This window comes from Pinus tabuliformis, chromosome 9 (genome assembly GCF_031772625.1).
Source record: "Pinus tabuliformis cultivar Carrire ecotype Pingquan chromosome 9, CPIR1, whole genome shotgun sequence".
In the NCBI taxonomy this organism is placed as follows: domain Eukaryota; kingdom Viridiplantae; phylum Streptophyta; class Pinopsida; order Pinales; family Pinaceae; genus Pinus; species Pinus tabuliformis.
Genome location: NC_142307.1, coordinates 565222638 through 565240792, shown reverse-complemented (window position 1 = coordinate 565240792; position 18155 = coordinate 565222638). Strand labels below are relative to the sequence as shown.

The 18155-nt window shown below is 37.0% G+C and overlaps 1 protein-coding gene and 1 pseudogene across 1 annotated transcript; one reads left to right on the top strand and one right to left on the bottom strand.

The window, feature by feature from the left end:
* Positions 1 to 1312: 1312 nt before the first annotated feature.
* LOC149149783 (putative methyltransferase At1g29790 pseudogene) lies at positions 1313 to 14892 on the bottom strand (annotated as a pseudogene).
* Positions 5001 to 7783, top strand: LOC149149784 (aspartic proteinase Asp1-like). The gene is made up of 6 exons (XM_089439951.1): positions 5001 to 5049; positions 5122 to 5210; positions 5423 to 5528; positions 5726 to 5798; positions 5981 to 6068; positions 7375 to 7783. Exons 3-6 carry the CDS (start codon positions 5493 to 5495, stop codon positions 7583 to 7585), a joined length of 408 nt encoding a protein of 135 aa, XP_089296077.1. The 5' UTR covers positions 5001 to 5049; positions 5122 to 5210; positions 5423 to 5492; the 3' UTR covers positions 7586 to 7783.
* Positions 14893 to 18155: the final 3263 nt, after the last annotated feature.

Below are 18155 nucleotides of genomic sequence, written 5' to 3'. Positions count from 1 at the left end.
AAGCGGATACACCTGCACTTCTCAAAATCCAACATGCATGATCGCTGGCCTCATCCCTTTGAGGGTTACTGCCATTAGGGTAGGGCACACTACAGTAAGAATGGCCAGATGGCTAATGCCCTTAAGATCTTAATTAAACAAATAACTTGCTGAATTTAATTAACCAGAAATTAAATTTCAGGCCATATCATCAATCACACAATAGCTGGAAATTAAATAGTGGAAGCATAAAACAGTTTCACACATACAGAGGTAATTTCTCCTTCAAAATCAGATTTTCATTCTTTCAAAAACACTTACGAAGAAACCTTCAGAGTGTGCTAAAATCCAGCAGCTCTATGGTCAACAAATCACCCTAAACTGAGTAGTACAGTTGGCCCGAGAAGATACGGCATGTTGTATGTCTGGACTGTGTTGCTTTATGGATTGCACAACCCTATCTGCATGAACATATGGAACTGTTTTGTAAACTACATGGAACTGCCTAGATCCGTATGAATGTACATATCTGCTCTGCATGGTCTCTCCCTACTGTCGTATATTCTCTCTTGCTCTTCAATTCAGATAGTGAATCTGACCTATTCATGCCTCTTTGTTCTCTGAGTTATTGAAGAGAGAAAGTTTTGTTAATGTCGATTGTTTTATCTAAGAAGATGCCTACTTATTCCTTGTGCTTGTAATAAGGCCAAGAAGCCTGTGTCACATAAAGCACTGCTATATACTCTCATGCTCTGTGAATTTGGCCGACCAATATAGGTCATTGGAGTTGTGATTTCTTGATCTTAGGGCTATAAAAGAAGAAAGGTGGTGGACTTGTCATTCCACATATTTGTAAGGAAGCGGAGAATCTTTTAAAGGACAGTTCTAAGGCCGTTCATAATTTAAGGAAGTCGAGATTTTGTATGCATATATTTCCAAGCCTTGAAAAGACAATCAGTGGGCATCATATGTCATCTATATTAGTAAAATCAAGGAACCCTATTTTGTGTATTGAAGAAGAGGCCAAGTCCTTATCACTGTTACAAAGAGTTTGGACACAGTACACAAATTCTACATTTCACAGCCATAAAAATAACGCGATTTTACTGTATACCGTATCTGCTTGTTATTCCATTCGTAATTCAATCTCGATGAATTCCAGTTAATTTGCAGTTTCGCCATTGCAGTCAAAACCTACTAAACATGGCCATTGAATTTCAGCCCTTGACCATTACAGACGAACCATCCACATTTTTTCAAAAATCAATGAAAACCATGGCACGGTAGAAAATCCAGAAATTCAAATTGCAGATCTGTTTTATATATTAATATGAATATGAAAATCTTGGAGCCCTAAATCAAACCCAGATACATGAACCATACACTGAAAGTGGCAAATATCTTAAAAACAGGCAAGGGCATCATATATATTCCCATAATTGAAAATTAAAATACATTACAGAGAGAAATGTTTATTTGTTTTAAGTTAAGGGACCTTAAGCCCATGAAACTTAAAACTGCATCTACAAGTAGCCTGCTCACTGCCTCTTAAGTGGCTTCTCCAAGACAACAGAGATATACATTTCTTTGAGCTCGGGCCCTCTATCCAACTTAGGGGCAACAGACCATTTCAGCTTCTTATACCCTAGCTGCTCAATCATGGGCACATAGATCTTCAGCTGATCCTTTGTGCAGAAAAAATGATCTAGCCAGAACAGGCCTCCAGGCCTCAGAATCCTGTAGATATCATAGAGTACAAATTCCAGCAGCTGTGAGGGAATCCAATTTCTCAAGACATGCATAGAATGAATAATGTCCAAAGTATTTTCAAAGAATGGCAGCCTCTGTGTTATAGTGATATACATGGGAATAACCCCTCTTGAGGCAATGAAACTGTTGAAGGGCCCGTTCAAGTTCATGGAAGTCGTAATAATTGTTACATTCCGCTCCCTCATTCTCACGACGAAAGTTCCTGTTCCTCCTCCGATGTCCAACCCAATTCGAATTTTCTTCTTCTTCAGATTCAAGACCTCGTCGACAGAGTAATCCATGGAGCCTCCACCATCAGGGTGGGACAGACTACAGGAAGAACGCAATCCTGGTGGACTGCTTAATATCCAATATGCATCATCACCCAGCCTCACCCCTTTGAGACTCTTGCCTTCAGATAGAACACACTACAGCAAGAATGTAACCCTGGGGGACTGCCTAGGATTCAGTATCCACCATCACCCGGCCTCACACCTTCGAGATTTAGTAGACACACCTGAACTTCTCAAAATACATTATACCCCGTCTCCTAGCCTCGTGCCTTTGAGATTTCCTGCCATTTGGGTAGGGTCCATTACAGTAAGAATGTAATATGGGTGGACTGCATCATATCCAATATGCATCGTTACCCCAATCTCATCCCCTTTGAGATTCCTGCCATGAGGATAGGGCATACTGCAGTAAGAATGGAATCCTCGTGGACAGTTTATTTTTAGAAAGTAGACACACCCACTACTCAAAATGAATATGCACCATTTCCCATCCTCATTCCTTTGAGACTTCCTGCCATTAGGGATCAGGACAGGGCACACTACATTATGAACTAAATACTAATGGAATGCTTAGTATCTAACATGCACCATCGCACAGTCTCATCCCTTTGAAACTCCTACCATTAGTTTAGGGCAGACTACAACAAGAAAGGAATTCAAGAGGACTGCCTAGTATCTAATATGCACTACCACACATCCTCTGCCCTTTGAGACTCTTTCCATTTGGGTAGGTCATAGTGGACACAACAGTGAAAAATGAAATCCTGGTGGACTGCTTAATATTAGAATGCGGAAACACCTGCACTTCTCAAAATCCAACATGCATGATCGCTGGCCTCATCCCTTTGAGGGTTACTGCCATTAGGGTAGGGCACACTACAATCCCATCTTTACATCTTTCTCTTTGATTTTCCTTAAAGGTTACTTCCATGCCCTGGAACAAAAATACCTGAAACGCTTGTAAATAGATAAACATTTCCCAAAATAAACAATGCCACCTTCATTTTTGTTACACATTTTATCTGACATATATATTAGCATCTCATTTTCTGTCTAACTATTATTTAGTGTGGATATTGTCTATAAATATCATTTACTACATTCTTTCATCTTGTTTTGATAACGACTAATTTAAAATTGTCAAAGGCTAGATTCCATGTTTTTGGTTGTCACCCAAGTGCAATATTTCCATTTTAAGATCTTAATCAGATGTTTTTCTCATATACAACTTAGCAGGTTTAATATTCATCAAGGTTCTTCCTTTTCTTTGTGACCTTTCTGATATAAAAATCTAAGGTTCCAACTTCCAGATGTCTTGAAACATTCCTTTGCCTCATGCTATCCTAGAGAAGGATATTGAGCTAGATTCCATGTTTCTAGTTGTCACTCAAGTGTCTGTACATTAGTTCCAACTTAAGATCTTAAACAGTTGTCTCTTCACATGCAACTTAGCAGGCTTGATCTTCATCAAGGTTTCTTCTTCTTTGCGGCCTTTTAAATGTCATTTGCCTCAGCTATCTTAGAGAGGGATACCAACTATTTTGAGTTAGATTACCAGATAAAACGAGGACCATCTTAGGTTATTACAAATGTGAATAACAATCTGAGAACATTTTCACCATCGTCTCCAAAGGAACTTGAACAATATGATAAAAGATTCATCTTTTACTTCTATAATATACATAATGTTAAATATATGAAAAACTCTTTCTGCTTTCAAGCAAGTTGTTTTTTTCTCCTTTCATATTATCAGCCATTTCCATGGCTCATGTTTTTAATATGTTTAGCCTACCGCCTTATACTTGGAAGTTGGTACCAAATGTATAGTGTTGAATAACTAATTGTTTTAGCTCCATGCTGTCCACTTTAGAATTAATGCATGCATTTTACTTGCTTAGTTTCTATCTGACCATTTATCATTTGTTATAAACTATAATGCAATCATGTGACCAAGATGCTTACTTTTTGGAGGGGAATAATCAATAGACATTGTGCAAAGACCCTTTCAAAAGATGATAGATTCCCCAACTATGAATATATAACTGTTATCCATTCATATTTACTTGTTATGTTTATTTTATTTGTAGCTCACTCCCATGTTTAGTAAGAGGAAACTTGTAGGAAAAATGGTTTCCAATAGAGGCTACTTCTTTCTTCTTTCTGTAACTATCTCCATCCTTGCTAAAGAAGCCATTACTCCATTTGAATAGATTCATAGAATGGGTGGCTATAACTTCTTCCTTAACGTCCAATTTAAGCTCAAATTACTAAACAAATGTTGTCAACAGGCTTTCTAGTCCATTCCACATTATATGATCTGTTTGTAGGTGTAAAACTATGTCCGTTGCAAGATAATTGTTAATCAGCTAAGAACCACTTTGTAGGAGATGTATTTGTTTAAGACCTGAAATTATTATTATCATATACCCTATGGCATATTTATTAAGAAAAAGATGAAGTAAAGAGACGTCATTGCAACAGTATTCCTTCCTTCAGAAACATCAACATGAAAACATGCAACTCCATTCTGTCTAAGCCTTGGAGAAGTACATCACTAACAATATATTTTGATCTGTTCTTGAAGCTCAGTCCAGAATTTCCTATGAGTTAACTATATTCTCTGACAAGTATCTTCCCATCCTAAAGCCAGTTTGTTATTTACTTACAGTAGCTTCTTGCATTTTAGACTTGGTCCATAATTCATAGGTATTAGGGACACTGAGTTGCATCATAGGCCTCTAGTTAGAAACAACTCCCATGTCTTCTGCTTTAAGAATGAACTTGGAATCCCTTTAAAATAAACTTTCTTGATTTAATTTGTTATTTAAAATAATTTGTGAACTTCTATTATCATATTGTTCTCTTGTTTTACAGAAAACACTATAATGTGGGGGTTGCACAGATGATGTTTGGGAACAAACCCCTTGACAAAGATGGAGATGGAAAAATACTAGGAAGAATAATATTTGATAGTGGTAGCTCCTACACATACTTCAAAAATCAAGCTTATAGTGCTTTCCTTTCAGCTGTAAGTATCACAAATTACCCTTCCCTTGTACTATAAGGAATTTGTCTGTTTCTAATAATGCAATGCTGACAGGTTAAAGAAAACCTAGCTAGGAATCAGTTGGAACAAGATTCATCAGACTCATTCCTACCACTCTGTTGGCGAGGGAAAAATAGGTTCAGGTAAATGGTTTTGATTAAGTTTTGAAAATCAAGTGTGAGTTCAATTTCAACAATTCAATCTCCGGCCTATTTAGAGTACACATTATAAAAACTATGGCCAGAAAGTCAACCTTTTCATCTTAGCATTATTTAGAGTACAAATTATAAAAACTATGGCCATTGGAAAGATATTAGTATCCTGAATGCTTCCTGAGTTTTGTGAAATGTATCAGCTCTGTTGCAAAGGCGGCACCATACTTTCAGTTGTTAACACTCAAATTTAGAAGTGCCAGAGCAAAACAGATGGAAATTTTCCCAGAAGGTTATTTGGTCATCAGTGTAAGCATGCATAAGCTTTGACATACTCTATAAGAACTGTATTTTACCACTAGATGAGATTGTAACATGAGATAGCATTCAAGGATCAACATTATGAGTCTGCCAAAGAAGATATTATTGAAGAAGCTATTTATTCATTAAGCTTAATGATTGCTATGATAAAAAAAGATTACTGCTGAATGAGTTTCAATGCACAGGAAAAAGGTAACGTCTGCTCGGGAATCTTGAATGGTACTGCAATCGGTAATGTGGACACGAATATTCTTGGAGGTAATGAAACAGCATATTGTTTTGCTGCTTTTTGTTTGTGTGTTTGTCAGTCTGATTTTTCTACAAGCATGTCATGAATGACCTTGGGTGGGCTTGTATCTAGAGTAGTTAAGGCATGTTCTTAATCTACATGTTGGTGATTGTATTAAGATAAAGTAACAAAAGTGTGTTGCATTTTGCAGATATCTCTTTGCAAGAGCACCTTGTTGTTTATGACAATGAGAAAAACCAGATTGGATGGGCTCACTCAGACTGCCAAAATCCTCCCAAGTTCTGAACCTTCTTCTTTTACCTTTGATTCTTATTCTATAGGATTTAGTGCAGTTTTTATTATTTTTCTTATGAATTTGTACATGTAAGAGATATGGCAAGATGAGAGCTAGTAACTGACTCTTCCCAAGTACACCATTGATTGCATTTTTTTATTTGTCAAATAAGGGAGTAGTTGCATCTACATTTTCTATGAACTTGCATTTAGGGAATCTTTCATAATTTATCCTTAGTACTACATCACCACTTCCTCTTTTTGGTGCCCTGCTATTCCCTCTGATCAAAACATTGCCAGTAATGCCCATGTTCTGGAGTTGAATACAGAGAAACTTATTCCCTTTCTTGTCTTTACTTCCTAAATAAACTAAAATGGAAGAGATTGGTGAGGTTGCTTAGATGATATCATTGTACTCATATTTGATGATGTTTAATATAATCTTTGGTTCACACGAACAGTCATGACACCACGAATCATTTAGATATTAGAGATATCCATTATATTTCCTAACTTGAATCTTTTCTTTCCTTGTCAGATTGACAGATTGTAAACCTCATCAACCACAAAACAAGTAATCAGAAATGTAAAACCTAAAACTTTTGAGTTGCAATCAAAATATATTTTGTAATGTATGTGAAAAGAAGGTAAAGAAACTATCTTTGTACAATTAATTACTTGTTAAAGCGCTGAAAAGTACACTTAAGAAAGGCAAATTGCATTGAACAGCCCATTAATAGTAAATAGTCTTCTCCAGTAAAAGGATATAGAAACAAAAAACAGAATTGAATCACACAAAAAGAAGACTCGAATCACATTTAACAGCCTATGAAGAGCAAATAATCTCCTACACAAGAAATATATAGCATTAAAAACCTGGAAGGCTACCCAAGCAACCTAAAAGCTGAAAAGAACAGACAACTCTTAAAATTTGCTTCAAGGGCAGCACTCTTCACTACCAAGTTTCGGCAAACAAATATCTAATTGAAATAAGTATAAGTTCGATTTGAGGATTGGGCCTTTCTTTTCAAAATGCATCCTAAACTTGACCTAAAAATGTTTAGAAAACTTATCCAAGAAAAACTAAAAAAGTTTAAGAAAGATACCGGGAAATGTTTCAAGATTTAGACACTCCACTACGGGAAATATGGTTCCCCTGCATGATTCCTGATGGCAAGGATAGAAACTAGACATTAATTAAAGATTTATTTTGTCATTTAGACTCTAGAGTAACCACTTAATCTTCATTTTCTCTTCTAATCAAGTAATAGATCTACGAATCTAACTCTTGAAGTTGGTTGTTTCTGACAGATCTTCCACACAGAGGCGGGTGTTGCAGTCCTCTGAATCTCTTGCTGAACAATTTGTGGTGTTAGAAGATCCCTCAGTGTCTCACAGAAATACATTAGAAGAAGCAATGTCATGTGATCAAGAACTTGGGAAAGCAGCTTGCTCTTACTCTTCATATTCTCTTCTAGCGTTTGGTATATATCAAGGAAACAGTTGTATGATTCCAGCATGATAAATAGTTGACTACATTTAAGCAGAGTTTCATAAAAAAGAGGAGAGAGCCGCGATTCCAGCATGATAAATAGTTGACTACATTTAAGCAGAGTTTCATAAAAAAGAGGAGAGAGCCGCGGAGAAACAAATTTGTTTTTGCATTTGATCGCTAGTTTGAAATAAAAGTATTGTCTAAAAGTGATTTGCCACCTTTTGATAAAAGACCACAATCAAGATAAAGCACTCGTGGCTTCCAAATTGGTTAAAATAACACCTGTGCTGAATGGCCATTTAAGGCTTGGTCTGGTAGTGTTTCATTTGTACCATGCTTCATTACCTGCACAACAATACAAATATTATTCTGAATATGCTTTAAGCAATGCTTTGACCAAGTGATCTGTTAGAACTATTAGATGGTTTGTCAAACTATTTCTCAGAATTATTTTTAAAATGCATCAAATATTTCATCAGTGAACATTAAAAAGCACATCATGCAATCCACATCATCAGGCCAAAGCTTGAATGTGAAAGCTTATGCACGAGACAACAAATCCTCTTCGGCACCAGCTCCAAGTGAATATAACTGTTTTTTTTATTTAATGAACCTTTGTATCTAATTTCGCATGGTACTTGTGCCCAAATAACCTTTAATCTGGAAGTAAGAGATCGCTTTATGGCCATCTTAGTCGCTATTTCTGTCACAAATTTGTATAGGATAGATCCGGAGCAAATATTTCATTTGAAAGCTTTACAGCCCTTCAAAATCCATTTCATAGATCATACAAAAGTAAAACAAAGTTATACAACTGTAGGTACGATCAGCTATTTGATTAATCACAACCAACAACAACTCCATAAGCCATTGGAAAGTCAACTACAATCAGAGAGAAGACTGTATTTATATGTGGAGCAGAGCTTATCCATGCACAAAAATCTTTAATTTTATCATAGGAAGGAATCTATTTTGAACCAATAGCGTGTATACTTTTTTGGGGCTTCATAATATTTGGTGTTCCAATCCTAAAAACTTCATAATTGAAAGTGGAATTATATTATTTGTAGACAACTATGGACCATGCAATTATGTAAGATAAAAATCATGATTTTTGAGAGAGATAAAAAGGAGTATCTTTCTTCTTACTCTAGGTGGAGGTACTTGGGTCTTTGTTAACTACTGATAAAAGTTGTTTCTATTCTTGAGCTTGATGGATTTGTATTCTCCTAGGCTTTCAACAAGTTCTCCTTTTGTTGAGGTATTTTAATCACTTTAACAAAAGAATGAGTAATTTGTAGCTCTATCAATTCATTCATTATGTTATAAGTCATCTTCATCATTAGCTTGTTCCTTGTATGCTGTTCATTAGCTTGATGAAGGGTTGAATGAGGAGTATTATTGAATGCTTTTCCTTTACCTACTTGATTTCTAGGCTTGAACCTACTTAGTTGAGCTCTTGTTTGAATGAAATTCTCTTGATCTTTTTCATAATTTTCATGTTCATCATAGTTTTACGGAGTAAAAGTTTGTATGCTCTCTTCACATTGCATGCATTCTAGGACATTTGATTCTTGAATTCTTTCATTGGTTGAAGGATCTGAGTACTCATGAAGTTCTTCAAAAGTGCCATTTTCTTTCAAAATGACTACATTTGGATTTGGCGCACAAAATGCTCTTGGTCCATGTCCTTTGGGCTTCTAATTTTAATCAATTTGTTCTCTAGAATTCAACATCACCGTTTTTCCTATTTGTCATGAGATAAGCTTATCATTTCTCTTGATAAGCTTATCTCGATGAATTCCAGTTAATTTGCAGTTTCGCCATTGCAGTCAAAACCTACTAAACATGGCCATTGAATTTCAGCCCTTGACCATTACAGACGAACCATCCACATTTTTTCAAAATTCAATGAAAACCATGGCATGGTAGAAAATCCAGAAATTCAAATTGCAGATCTGTTTTATATATTAATATGAATATGAAAATCTTGGAGCACTAAATCAAACCCAGATACATGAACCATACACTGAAAGTGGCAAATATCTTAAAAACATGCAAGGGCATCATATATATTCCCATAATTGAAAATTAAAATACATTACAGAGAGAAATGTTTATTTGTTTTAAGTTAAGGGGCCTTAAGCCCATGAAACTTAAAACTGCATCTACAAGTAGCCTGCGCACTGCCTCTTAAGTGGCTTCTCCAAGATAGCAGAGATATACATTTCTTTGAGCTAGGGCCCTCTATCCAACTTAGGGGCAACAGACCATTTCAGCTTCTTATACCCTAGCTGCTCAATAATGGGCACATAGATCTTTAGCTGATCCTTTGTGCAGAAAAAATGATCTAGCCAGAACAGGCCTCCAAGCCTCAGAATCCTGTAGATATCATAGAGTACAAATTCTAGCAGCTGTGAGGGAATCCAATTGCTCAAGACATGCATAGAATGAACAATGTCCAAAGTATTTTCAAAGAATGGCAGCCTTTGTGTTATAGCGATATACATGGGAATAACCCCTCTGGAGGCAATGAAACTGTTGAAGGGCCCGTTCAAGTTCACGGAAGTCGTACCTGTATGATACAGAAGAAAAGATACTGGTATAGAAATATCAAAAGCACCTGCACTTCAACTCCACCTCAAGTAGGACACAAAAAATAAGCAAAACCTGATGCTTACTTCAATCTCTAGGGTACCAGGTTAATTGTCGGGACAACTGGTCTTCAAAGAGGTTATATCTGACCAATGAATCTCCATCTTGCTCTTCAGACCACCCTCCAAGACTTCCCAAACAAGTCTACGCTTTTCATCATAGCATTTTACCACCAAGTCTCCTTCATATCTTGAAATACGCTGACATCATCAGCATCTTTATGTCAATGCAATCGTGCTAAATGTGCATTACTTACTACCATATCATGAGTTTCCTTCAGTGGCTATCAAAAGGCTTGTTCAGGTGAACAAAAAATATTTAATATGTTCTGACAAGATTGAATGCAAACTTAGCTGTATTAATTTCTTATGCATATTACCTCCCAAGAACCAATTCTCAAAACCAAGGCTAGGAAGTTTGAGGCCTTGTACTTGTCAGCAATAGCCGGTCCTGGTGCACACTTTGATTCATTCTTTCTCCCCACCTCCAGGCTGGAATTATTTATAGCTAAGGGAGCTGCTGAGTCCCCTTCAGAAAGATTCATTTGAATAAGTTCTATGAATGAAGGTGTTTTCTTCAGCGTTAAACCCAATGGACTAGCCTCCTCGAATGGATGCAACAAAAATCCTGGAGAGAATGTCGTGCTTGTTACAGGGCTCCCCTGCTAATCCACCAAAACATGAAATAGAAGCATCATTGCCAAAGAGAATAGAAGGTAGATACAAAAACAAACTAAGGAAATCCACACCATGCAATGCCTCAGCGAAGTTTTGTAGAAGCACACAACTTTCTTAAATTCCTCAACAATGTCAAAAGACATATTTTCAATTCTTGATACCCTACAAAAAAAAATCAAGATTCTCAAGACATTCAAAATTTATTAATGACCAACCAGGTAAAAACAAAAATCTATTTGAGGTTGTAAACAAATTCAGAGTGCCACTAATACGACAAACATCGTATTATTGACGATTTAAACAAATTTTGGGCAAAAACGTATTTTGAGCAAATGATGTTTTATTTAATTTTGCCCAACAGAATTTCAGGGCTCAAACATAGCTTCATACTTGTAAGTCACCAACATTCTTGAAGTACTCTGGGAGGTTTCAACCAATTGCTTATCCATTTACACTTTCATTCATAACAGTCTTGGTGACCCAGGGTACTCTTCAAATCACTTTTCTCAAAACATTTCAACATAGCCGTTGGAAAAAGGGAGGTGAATTGAATAGTTAAAAACTTAAAGACTCTTTTACTCCACCTCTACAGGTCCTAAGGAGAGATGTTTATTTGGTTTTGCACTAGCAAAGCTCAAGGCTCAATCTTAACTTTATGCTTATGTTCCACTCACGTTATAGATGAGGCTTAGCAGTTCTGCATAAATTTTCAAACATCATAGCCGTTGGAAAAAGGGAGGTAAATTGAATGGTTAAAAACTTAAAAATCTTTAACTCCATCTCTGCATGTCCTAAGGAGAGATGTTTATTTGGTTTTGCTTTCTAGATGTGGCTTAGCAGCTCTGCACCAGCTTCTTAGAAATTTTCAAACATTTCATTTCACTCGTTGCAATCATGGTGAACCAGGTCCCTCTCCAAATCACTCTCCCCAACTCCATCTGTATTCTCACAGGCTGATGATATGGATACCTTTAGGCTCCTTTCGGCCTAGAGACCAACCCTGATCCATTTATTTCAAAAATAAAGACTCACCCAAAGCAAACTACACTCCATAAGAATGAAAAGAACAATGAATATGTCCTGTAACAACCATAGGATTAAAGTCTATTTGTTGGTTTTATAACTCATACTACAACATATAATCAAACTCAACATAATCAATGATGGGTATGTTCATGCAGGCCAGATTCGTAATAAAAAAAAAGCTAAAACTCAAATAAAGGACTTGAAAAATAAAAATATAAACAATGAGCATTATTCACTGGGAAAATTACCAGATGATACTTGGTGCGCTTGTGTCTCAGATGGCGTTCTTCACCAGTAGTTTCATCCGCATCTATTTTTGTAGTGCCATCGTGATATTTAGTCATAAGATCACTAGCCATGATTGCTAAAAACTCTCTCCTAAAACTCGGATCCATTTCCACCACGGTTAAATCCAGGCCCAAAAACAAGGTTTAGTTCTTATTATTATTATCATAAAAGCTGCCCTAAATTGCTCCCTGCACCATGATGCCGCTTCACCCGAACTAAAATATATATATAATCAAGCTGAATATAAATAAAAGACAAGCTCCCAAGCTCGATTTTCCCTATTCTGCCATTATGTTAATTAGCACATTCAATCAAAATCATCAAATTGGCAGCAACCTGCAAATCCACTTATTCTTCTCTCAATAACCTCCTTTCTGCAGATTTCAAAGCTCGATTATAACTGAAACCCAAAGCTCGATTATGGCTGAGACCCAATTCACCTAGTACAGAGCAGATAAGAGAAATTTGATCGAAGCCTCGAAAAAAAGGAGGAGGGAATGCCAATGGCTGAGTGGGTTTCTAATCAATTTGTCTGCGTTCGAATCAGAGGAAATTTTTTGACAACAAAATGGAAAGGCCCACCGATAGTTCCTGAATGGGTGATCGAAACATGCAATCTCGATGATGCCCAGTGGCAATCTCGATGATACCCAGTGGCAAATCTGCTCAACCCACCTGTACATACTTTCGATTTTTCCCTTCTTCGCCCCCTTATATTTTCTTTTCTACGGTTTTCTTGTCGCTATTACAGGCATATACGTTCATGTTCGCTGACCCGACAGCCCCGTCATATCATGGGACTGCCTGGCAGCATGCTGTGAGGGAATCCAATTGCTCAAGACATGCATAGAATGAACAATGTCCAAAGTATTTTCAAAGAATGGCAGCCTCTGTGTTATAGTGATATACATGGGAATAACCCCTCTTGAGGCAATGAAATTGTTGAAGGGCCCGATCAAGTTCATGGAAGTCGTAATAATTGTTACATTCCGCTCCCTCATTCTCACGGCGAAAGTTCCTGTTCCTCCTCCAATTTCCAACCCAATTCGAATTGTCTTCTTCTTCAAATTCAAGACCTCGTCGACAGAGTAATCCATGGAGCCACCGCCATTAGGGTGGGACAGACTACAGGAAGAACGTAATCCTCGTGGACTGCTTAATATCCAATACGCATCATCACCCAACCTCGCCCCTTTGAGACTCTTGCCTTCAGATAGAACACACTACAGGAAGAATGTAACCCTGGGGGACTGCCTAGGATTCAGTATCCACCATCAACCAGCCTCATACCTTCGAGATTTAGTAGACACGCCTGAACTTCTCAAAATACATTATACCCCGTCTCCCAGCCTCGTGCCTTTGAGATTTCCTGCCATTTGGGTAGGGTCCATTACAGTAAGAATGTAATATGGGTGGACTGCATGGTATCCAATATGCATCGTTACCCCAATCTCATCCCCTTTGAGATTCCTGCCATGAGGATAGGGCATACTGCAGTAAGAATGGAATCCTCGTGGACAGTTTATTTTTAGAAAGTAGACACACCCACTACTCAAAATGAATATGCACCATTTCCCATCCTCATTCCTTTGAGACTTCCTGTCGTTAGGGATCAGGACAGGGCACACTACATTATGAACTGAATACTGATGGAATGCTTAGTGTCTGACATGCACCATCGCACAGTCTCATCCCTTTGAAACTCCTACCATTAGTTTAGGGCAGACTACAACAAGAAAGGAATTCAAGAGGACTGCCTAGTATCTAATATGCACCATCACACATCCTCTGCCCTTTGAGACTCCTGCCATTTGGGTAGGTCACAGTGGACACAACAGTGAAAAATGAAATCCTGGTGGACTACTTAATATTAGAAATCGAACACACCTGCACTTCTCAAAATCCAACATGCATGATCGCTAGCCTCATCCCTTTGAGGGTTACTGCCATTAGGGTAGGGCACACTACAGTAAGAATGGCCGGATGACTAATGCCATTATGATCTTAATTAAACAAATAACTTGCTGAATTTAATTAACCAGAAATTAAATTTCAGGCCATATCATCAATCACACAATAGTTGGAAATTAAATGGTGGAAGCATAAAACAGTTTCACACATACAGAGGTAATTTCTCCTTCAAAATCAGTTTTTCATTCTTTCAAAAACACTTACGAAGAAACCTTCATAGTGTGCTAAAATCCAGGAGCTCTATGGTCAACAAATCACCCTAAACTGAGCAGCACAGTTGGCCCGAGAAGATACGGTATGCTGTATGTCTGGACTGTGTTGCTTTATGGATTGCACGGCCCTATCTGCATGAACATATGGAACTATTTTGTAAACTACATGGAACTTCCTAGATCCGTATGAATGTACATATCTGCTCTGCATGGTCTCGTCGACAGAGTAATCCATGGAGCCACCGCCATTTACCTACCTGGTTTTCTCCCTGCCTTGAAGATTGAAGCAGTCTTTGCAGTCATCGAAGCCCTTCTGGTATTTTCTCTGAATGAGGCACGAGTAATTCTTGCAAGAATATGCAGTCCAGACGACACTGGAATCAGGGGCTTTTCCCATGCTCGGCGCACAGATGTCAAGTGGAAAACCATCACACATCCTCTGCCCTTTGAGACTCCTGCCATTTGGGTAGGTCACAGTGGACACAACAGTGAAAAATGAAATCATGGTGGACTGCTTAATATTAGAAAGCGGACACACCTGCACTTCTCAAAATCCAACATGCATGATCGCTCGCCTCATCCCTTTGAGGGTTACTGCCATTAGGGTAGGGCACACTACAGTAAGAATGGTCGGATGACTAATGCCGTTATGATCTTAATTAAACAAATAACTTGCTGAATTTAATTAACCAGAAATTAAATTTCAGGCCATATCATCAATCACACAATAGCTGGAAATTAAATAGTGGAAGCATAAAACAGTTTCACACATACAGAGGTAATTTCTCCTTCAAAATCAGATTTTCATTCTTTCAAAAACACTTACGAAGAAACCTTCACAGTGTGCTAAAATCCAGCAGCTCTATGGTCAACAAATCACCCTAAACTGAGCAGCACAGTTGGCGCGAGAAGATACGGCATGCTGTATGTCTAGACTGTGTTGCTTTATGGATTGCACTGCCCTATATGCATGAACATATGGAACTGTTTTGTAAACTAGATGGAACTGCCTAGATCCGTATGAATGTACATATCTGCTCTGCATGGTCTCGTCGACAGAGTAATCCATGGAGCCACCGCCATTTACCTACCTAGTTTTCTCCCTGCCTTGAAGACTGAAGCAGTCTTTGCAGTCATCGAAGCCCTTCTGGTATTTTCTCTGAATGAGGCACGAGTAATTCTTGCAAGAATATGCATTCCAGACGACACTGGAATCAGGGGCTTTTCCCATGCTCGGCGCACAGATGTCAAGTGGAAAGTGGAACGTTTTTAAATGTTTTAAAATATTTTTTATTAAATCAGACTGCTGATTTTTGTTCAATCGTCTAACAAAAGATCTAACGGCTACGATTAGGACAGAAAGGCATAACGGCTACGATTAGGACAGAAAGGCAGGCATTTGGGGGAGTTCATTTCAGAGGGAAATGCGTTACCGCGTAATTAAAAATAATTTTCCATATGATTTTAAGGTAGTATATTATATTTGATTGATATTAAATTAAAAATAATTTTCCATATGATTTTAAGGTTGTATCAAATCCATAGAGACTTTCACTATGATCACATCAACTAATTCTATGAGACAACTCCTTTTTCTCATGAATTTCGACCAAAACTTATAATCAAAAACTTATAATCAACAGCTTGCATAGTTAAAGATGTGATTTTTGAAAGCAATCATTACCATTATGGACTCACTACCAGTGCCTTCAATCACCTCCCCTATGTACCGTTGTAATTACACTACGAGTGCCTTCCAGCCACCATCCTTAATCACTGATCCAAGCAGAAAAGTCTTATTTTGTTACACTATGTTGAAAAATGTTAACCAGTGAACAGTTTCTCCTGCTGCTTTTCCACGTTAGTACAATGCATTTCCACGTCGTACAATCCATGATTTACATAACACAGGCAGCCATCTCCATAGCGTTACAGGAGTCTATAAATTGTTTTATTCATTGCACTTATTTGCAGTGTTATTTGTTCTTTTCAATTAATATTTTGAAAATCTAAATGGCTACATGTATTATCTATCAAATCATTTTATTATTTAAGAAACGAGCATTAATTTGTAAAAATACATGTCATAATCTTCGGTTCACAATAAACTTTTCAGTGATTACAAGACTGTATTTTCAAATATCTTACAATTATGGATAAAAAACAATTAAACACTTGAATATAAATTAATAAAATAAATTGTACTTCTAAAACGTTCAAGTAACAAATATAACTTTAATATTTTATAGAGGTGTTCCGTTTCGTCTATTAGTGTGCAGATGCCCGGGTTTGGCTTTAATGCGAAATGTGTCTACACCCATGTGCATGGATTACCGAGTTTAAAATTAATGCCTAAGTGTGTGGATTATCAGATTTGGATTTTCGAGAGCTAATCGATTTCATCTTTAGATTTCAAGTTTTAGGAAACGTGACGACTTTCGGGTTTTGATTTCGATTATGAGACAGGTTATCATATTTCAATGTAATGGATTTTAGGTTTTACTTTCCAGTTAATTGATTCCAATTTTATTTCATATAATGGATTTTAGGTTTTAAATTATAGTTAATTGATTCCAGTTTTATGAAGTGCGTGGATTCCGGGTATATGCAGGTTCTCGGGTTTCAATTTAATGGATTTTAAGTTTTAATTATTAGTTAATTGTGTTTAGGATATAAGTATTATCTTTAACTGATTTTAGATTTGATTAGGTGTTTGGATTATTAGATTTTAATTTAACTGATTGTAAAATTTATCTTAATGTGTTAATTTTAATTATTAAGTTTATATATATATATATATATATACTTCTATTAAAAAGATATATTTTTAATTATTAAATATGTTTAATTTATTGGAATAATTATTGTGTTAATTTTAATTATTAATCTTATTCATATTAGATATATTCAAATAAATTAATTAATTATTTTTTTTCCCCTAAGGAAAAAGTCGTAATTTCTATTAATATGGAGAAATTACATTTTGCAGATGCTGATGCATATTCATATTGAGGTCCAGAGACCTGCCTTGTACAAAAAAACCCTGTATGTCTTGACCCCCACGCAGGGAGTCCTTGTAACTGTAACTAGATATGTCCAAAACTTAGAAGAAACATGATGTAAACACATTACATTTCGGCTCTACGCAGAGAGCACTGCTGTAACTGGTTCATATATAATGATGTATATACATGTAAATACATATGTCAAAATCCACATAAAACAGAAACTGATTATATGACGGTCTGAGACCCATTCCTAGTAAGGTCATCAAAAGGTCTGTGGTAGTGCTGATGGAAGGTTCCATCAATCTCCTCCTGGATCAGCCAGTTGTCTTGTTGTCTGTGCGCTGCTTCTTTAGATAGATGGTCCGCTTCGGTGTTCTGTTCCCTGTAGATATGGCGACAGACAAAGGATTCAAAAGATGTGATCAGTCTTTTTGCCTCATCAAGAATATGTCTCAAAGAGAATGCATAGCAATGAGATGCATCGTTCAGCCAGTTGCAAACAATTTGTGAATCACCAAATAGTTGTAGGTGGCTGCAATGTTTTTGTAATGCAAAGTGTATGATATGTTTTGCAGTGCTTAATTCGGCAAAATTGTTGGTGCCTCTGCCAAGCTTAATCTGGATCTTATAACAATGTGCATCGTTGAGTTATAGTATCGCTCCTCCACCGCAGCCTGCTTCTTGAGCAGAGCCATCAGAAAAAGCCCAAGGCTTCGATTTGTCAATACTTATAGGCCTGTTAGTGCGGGGGGGAGGGTAA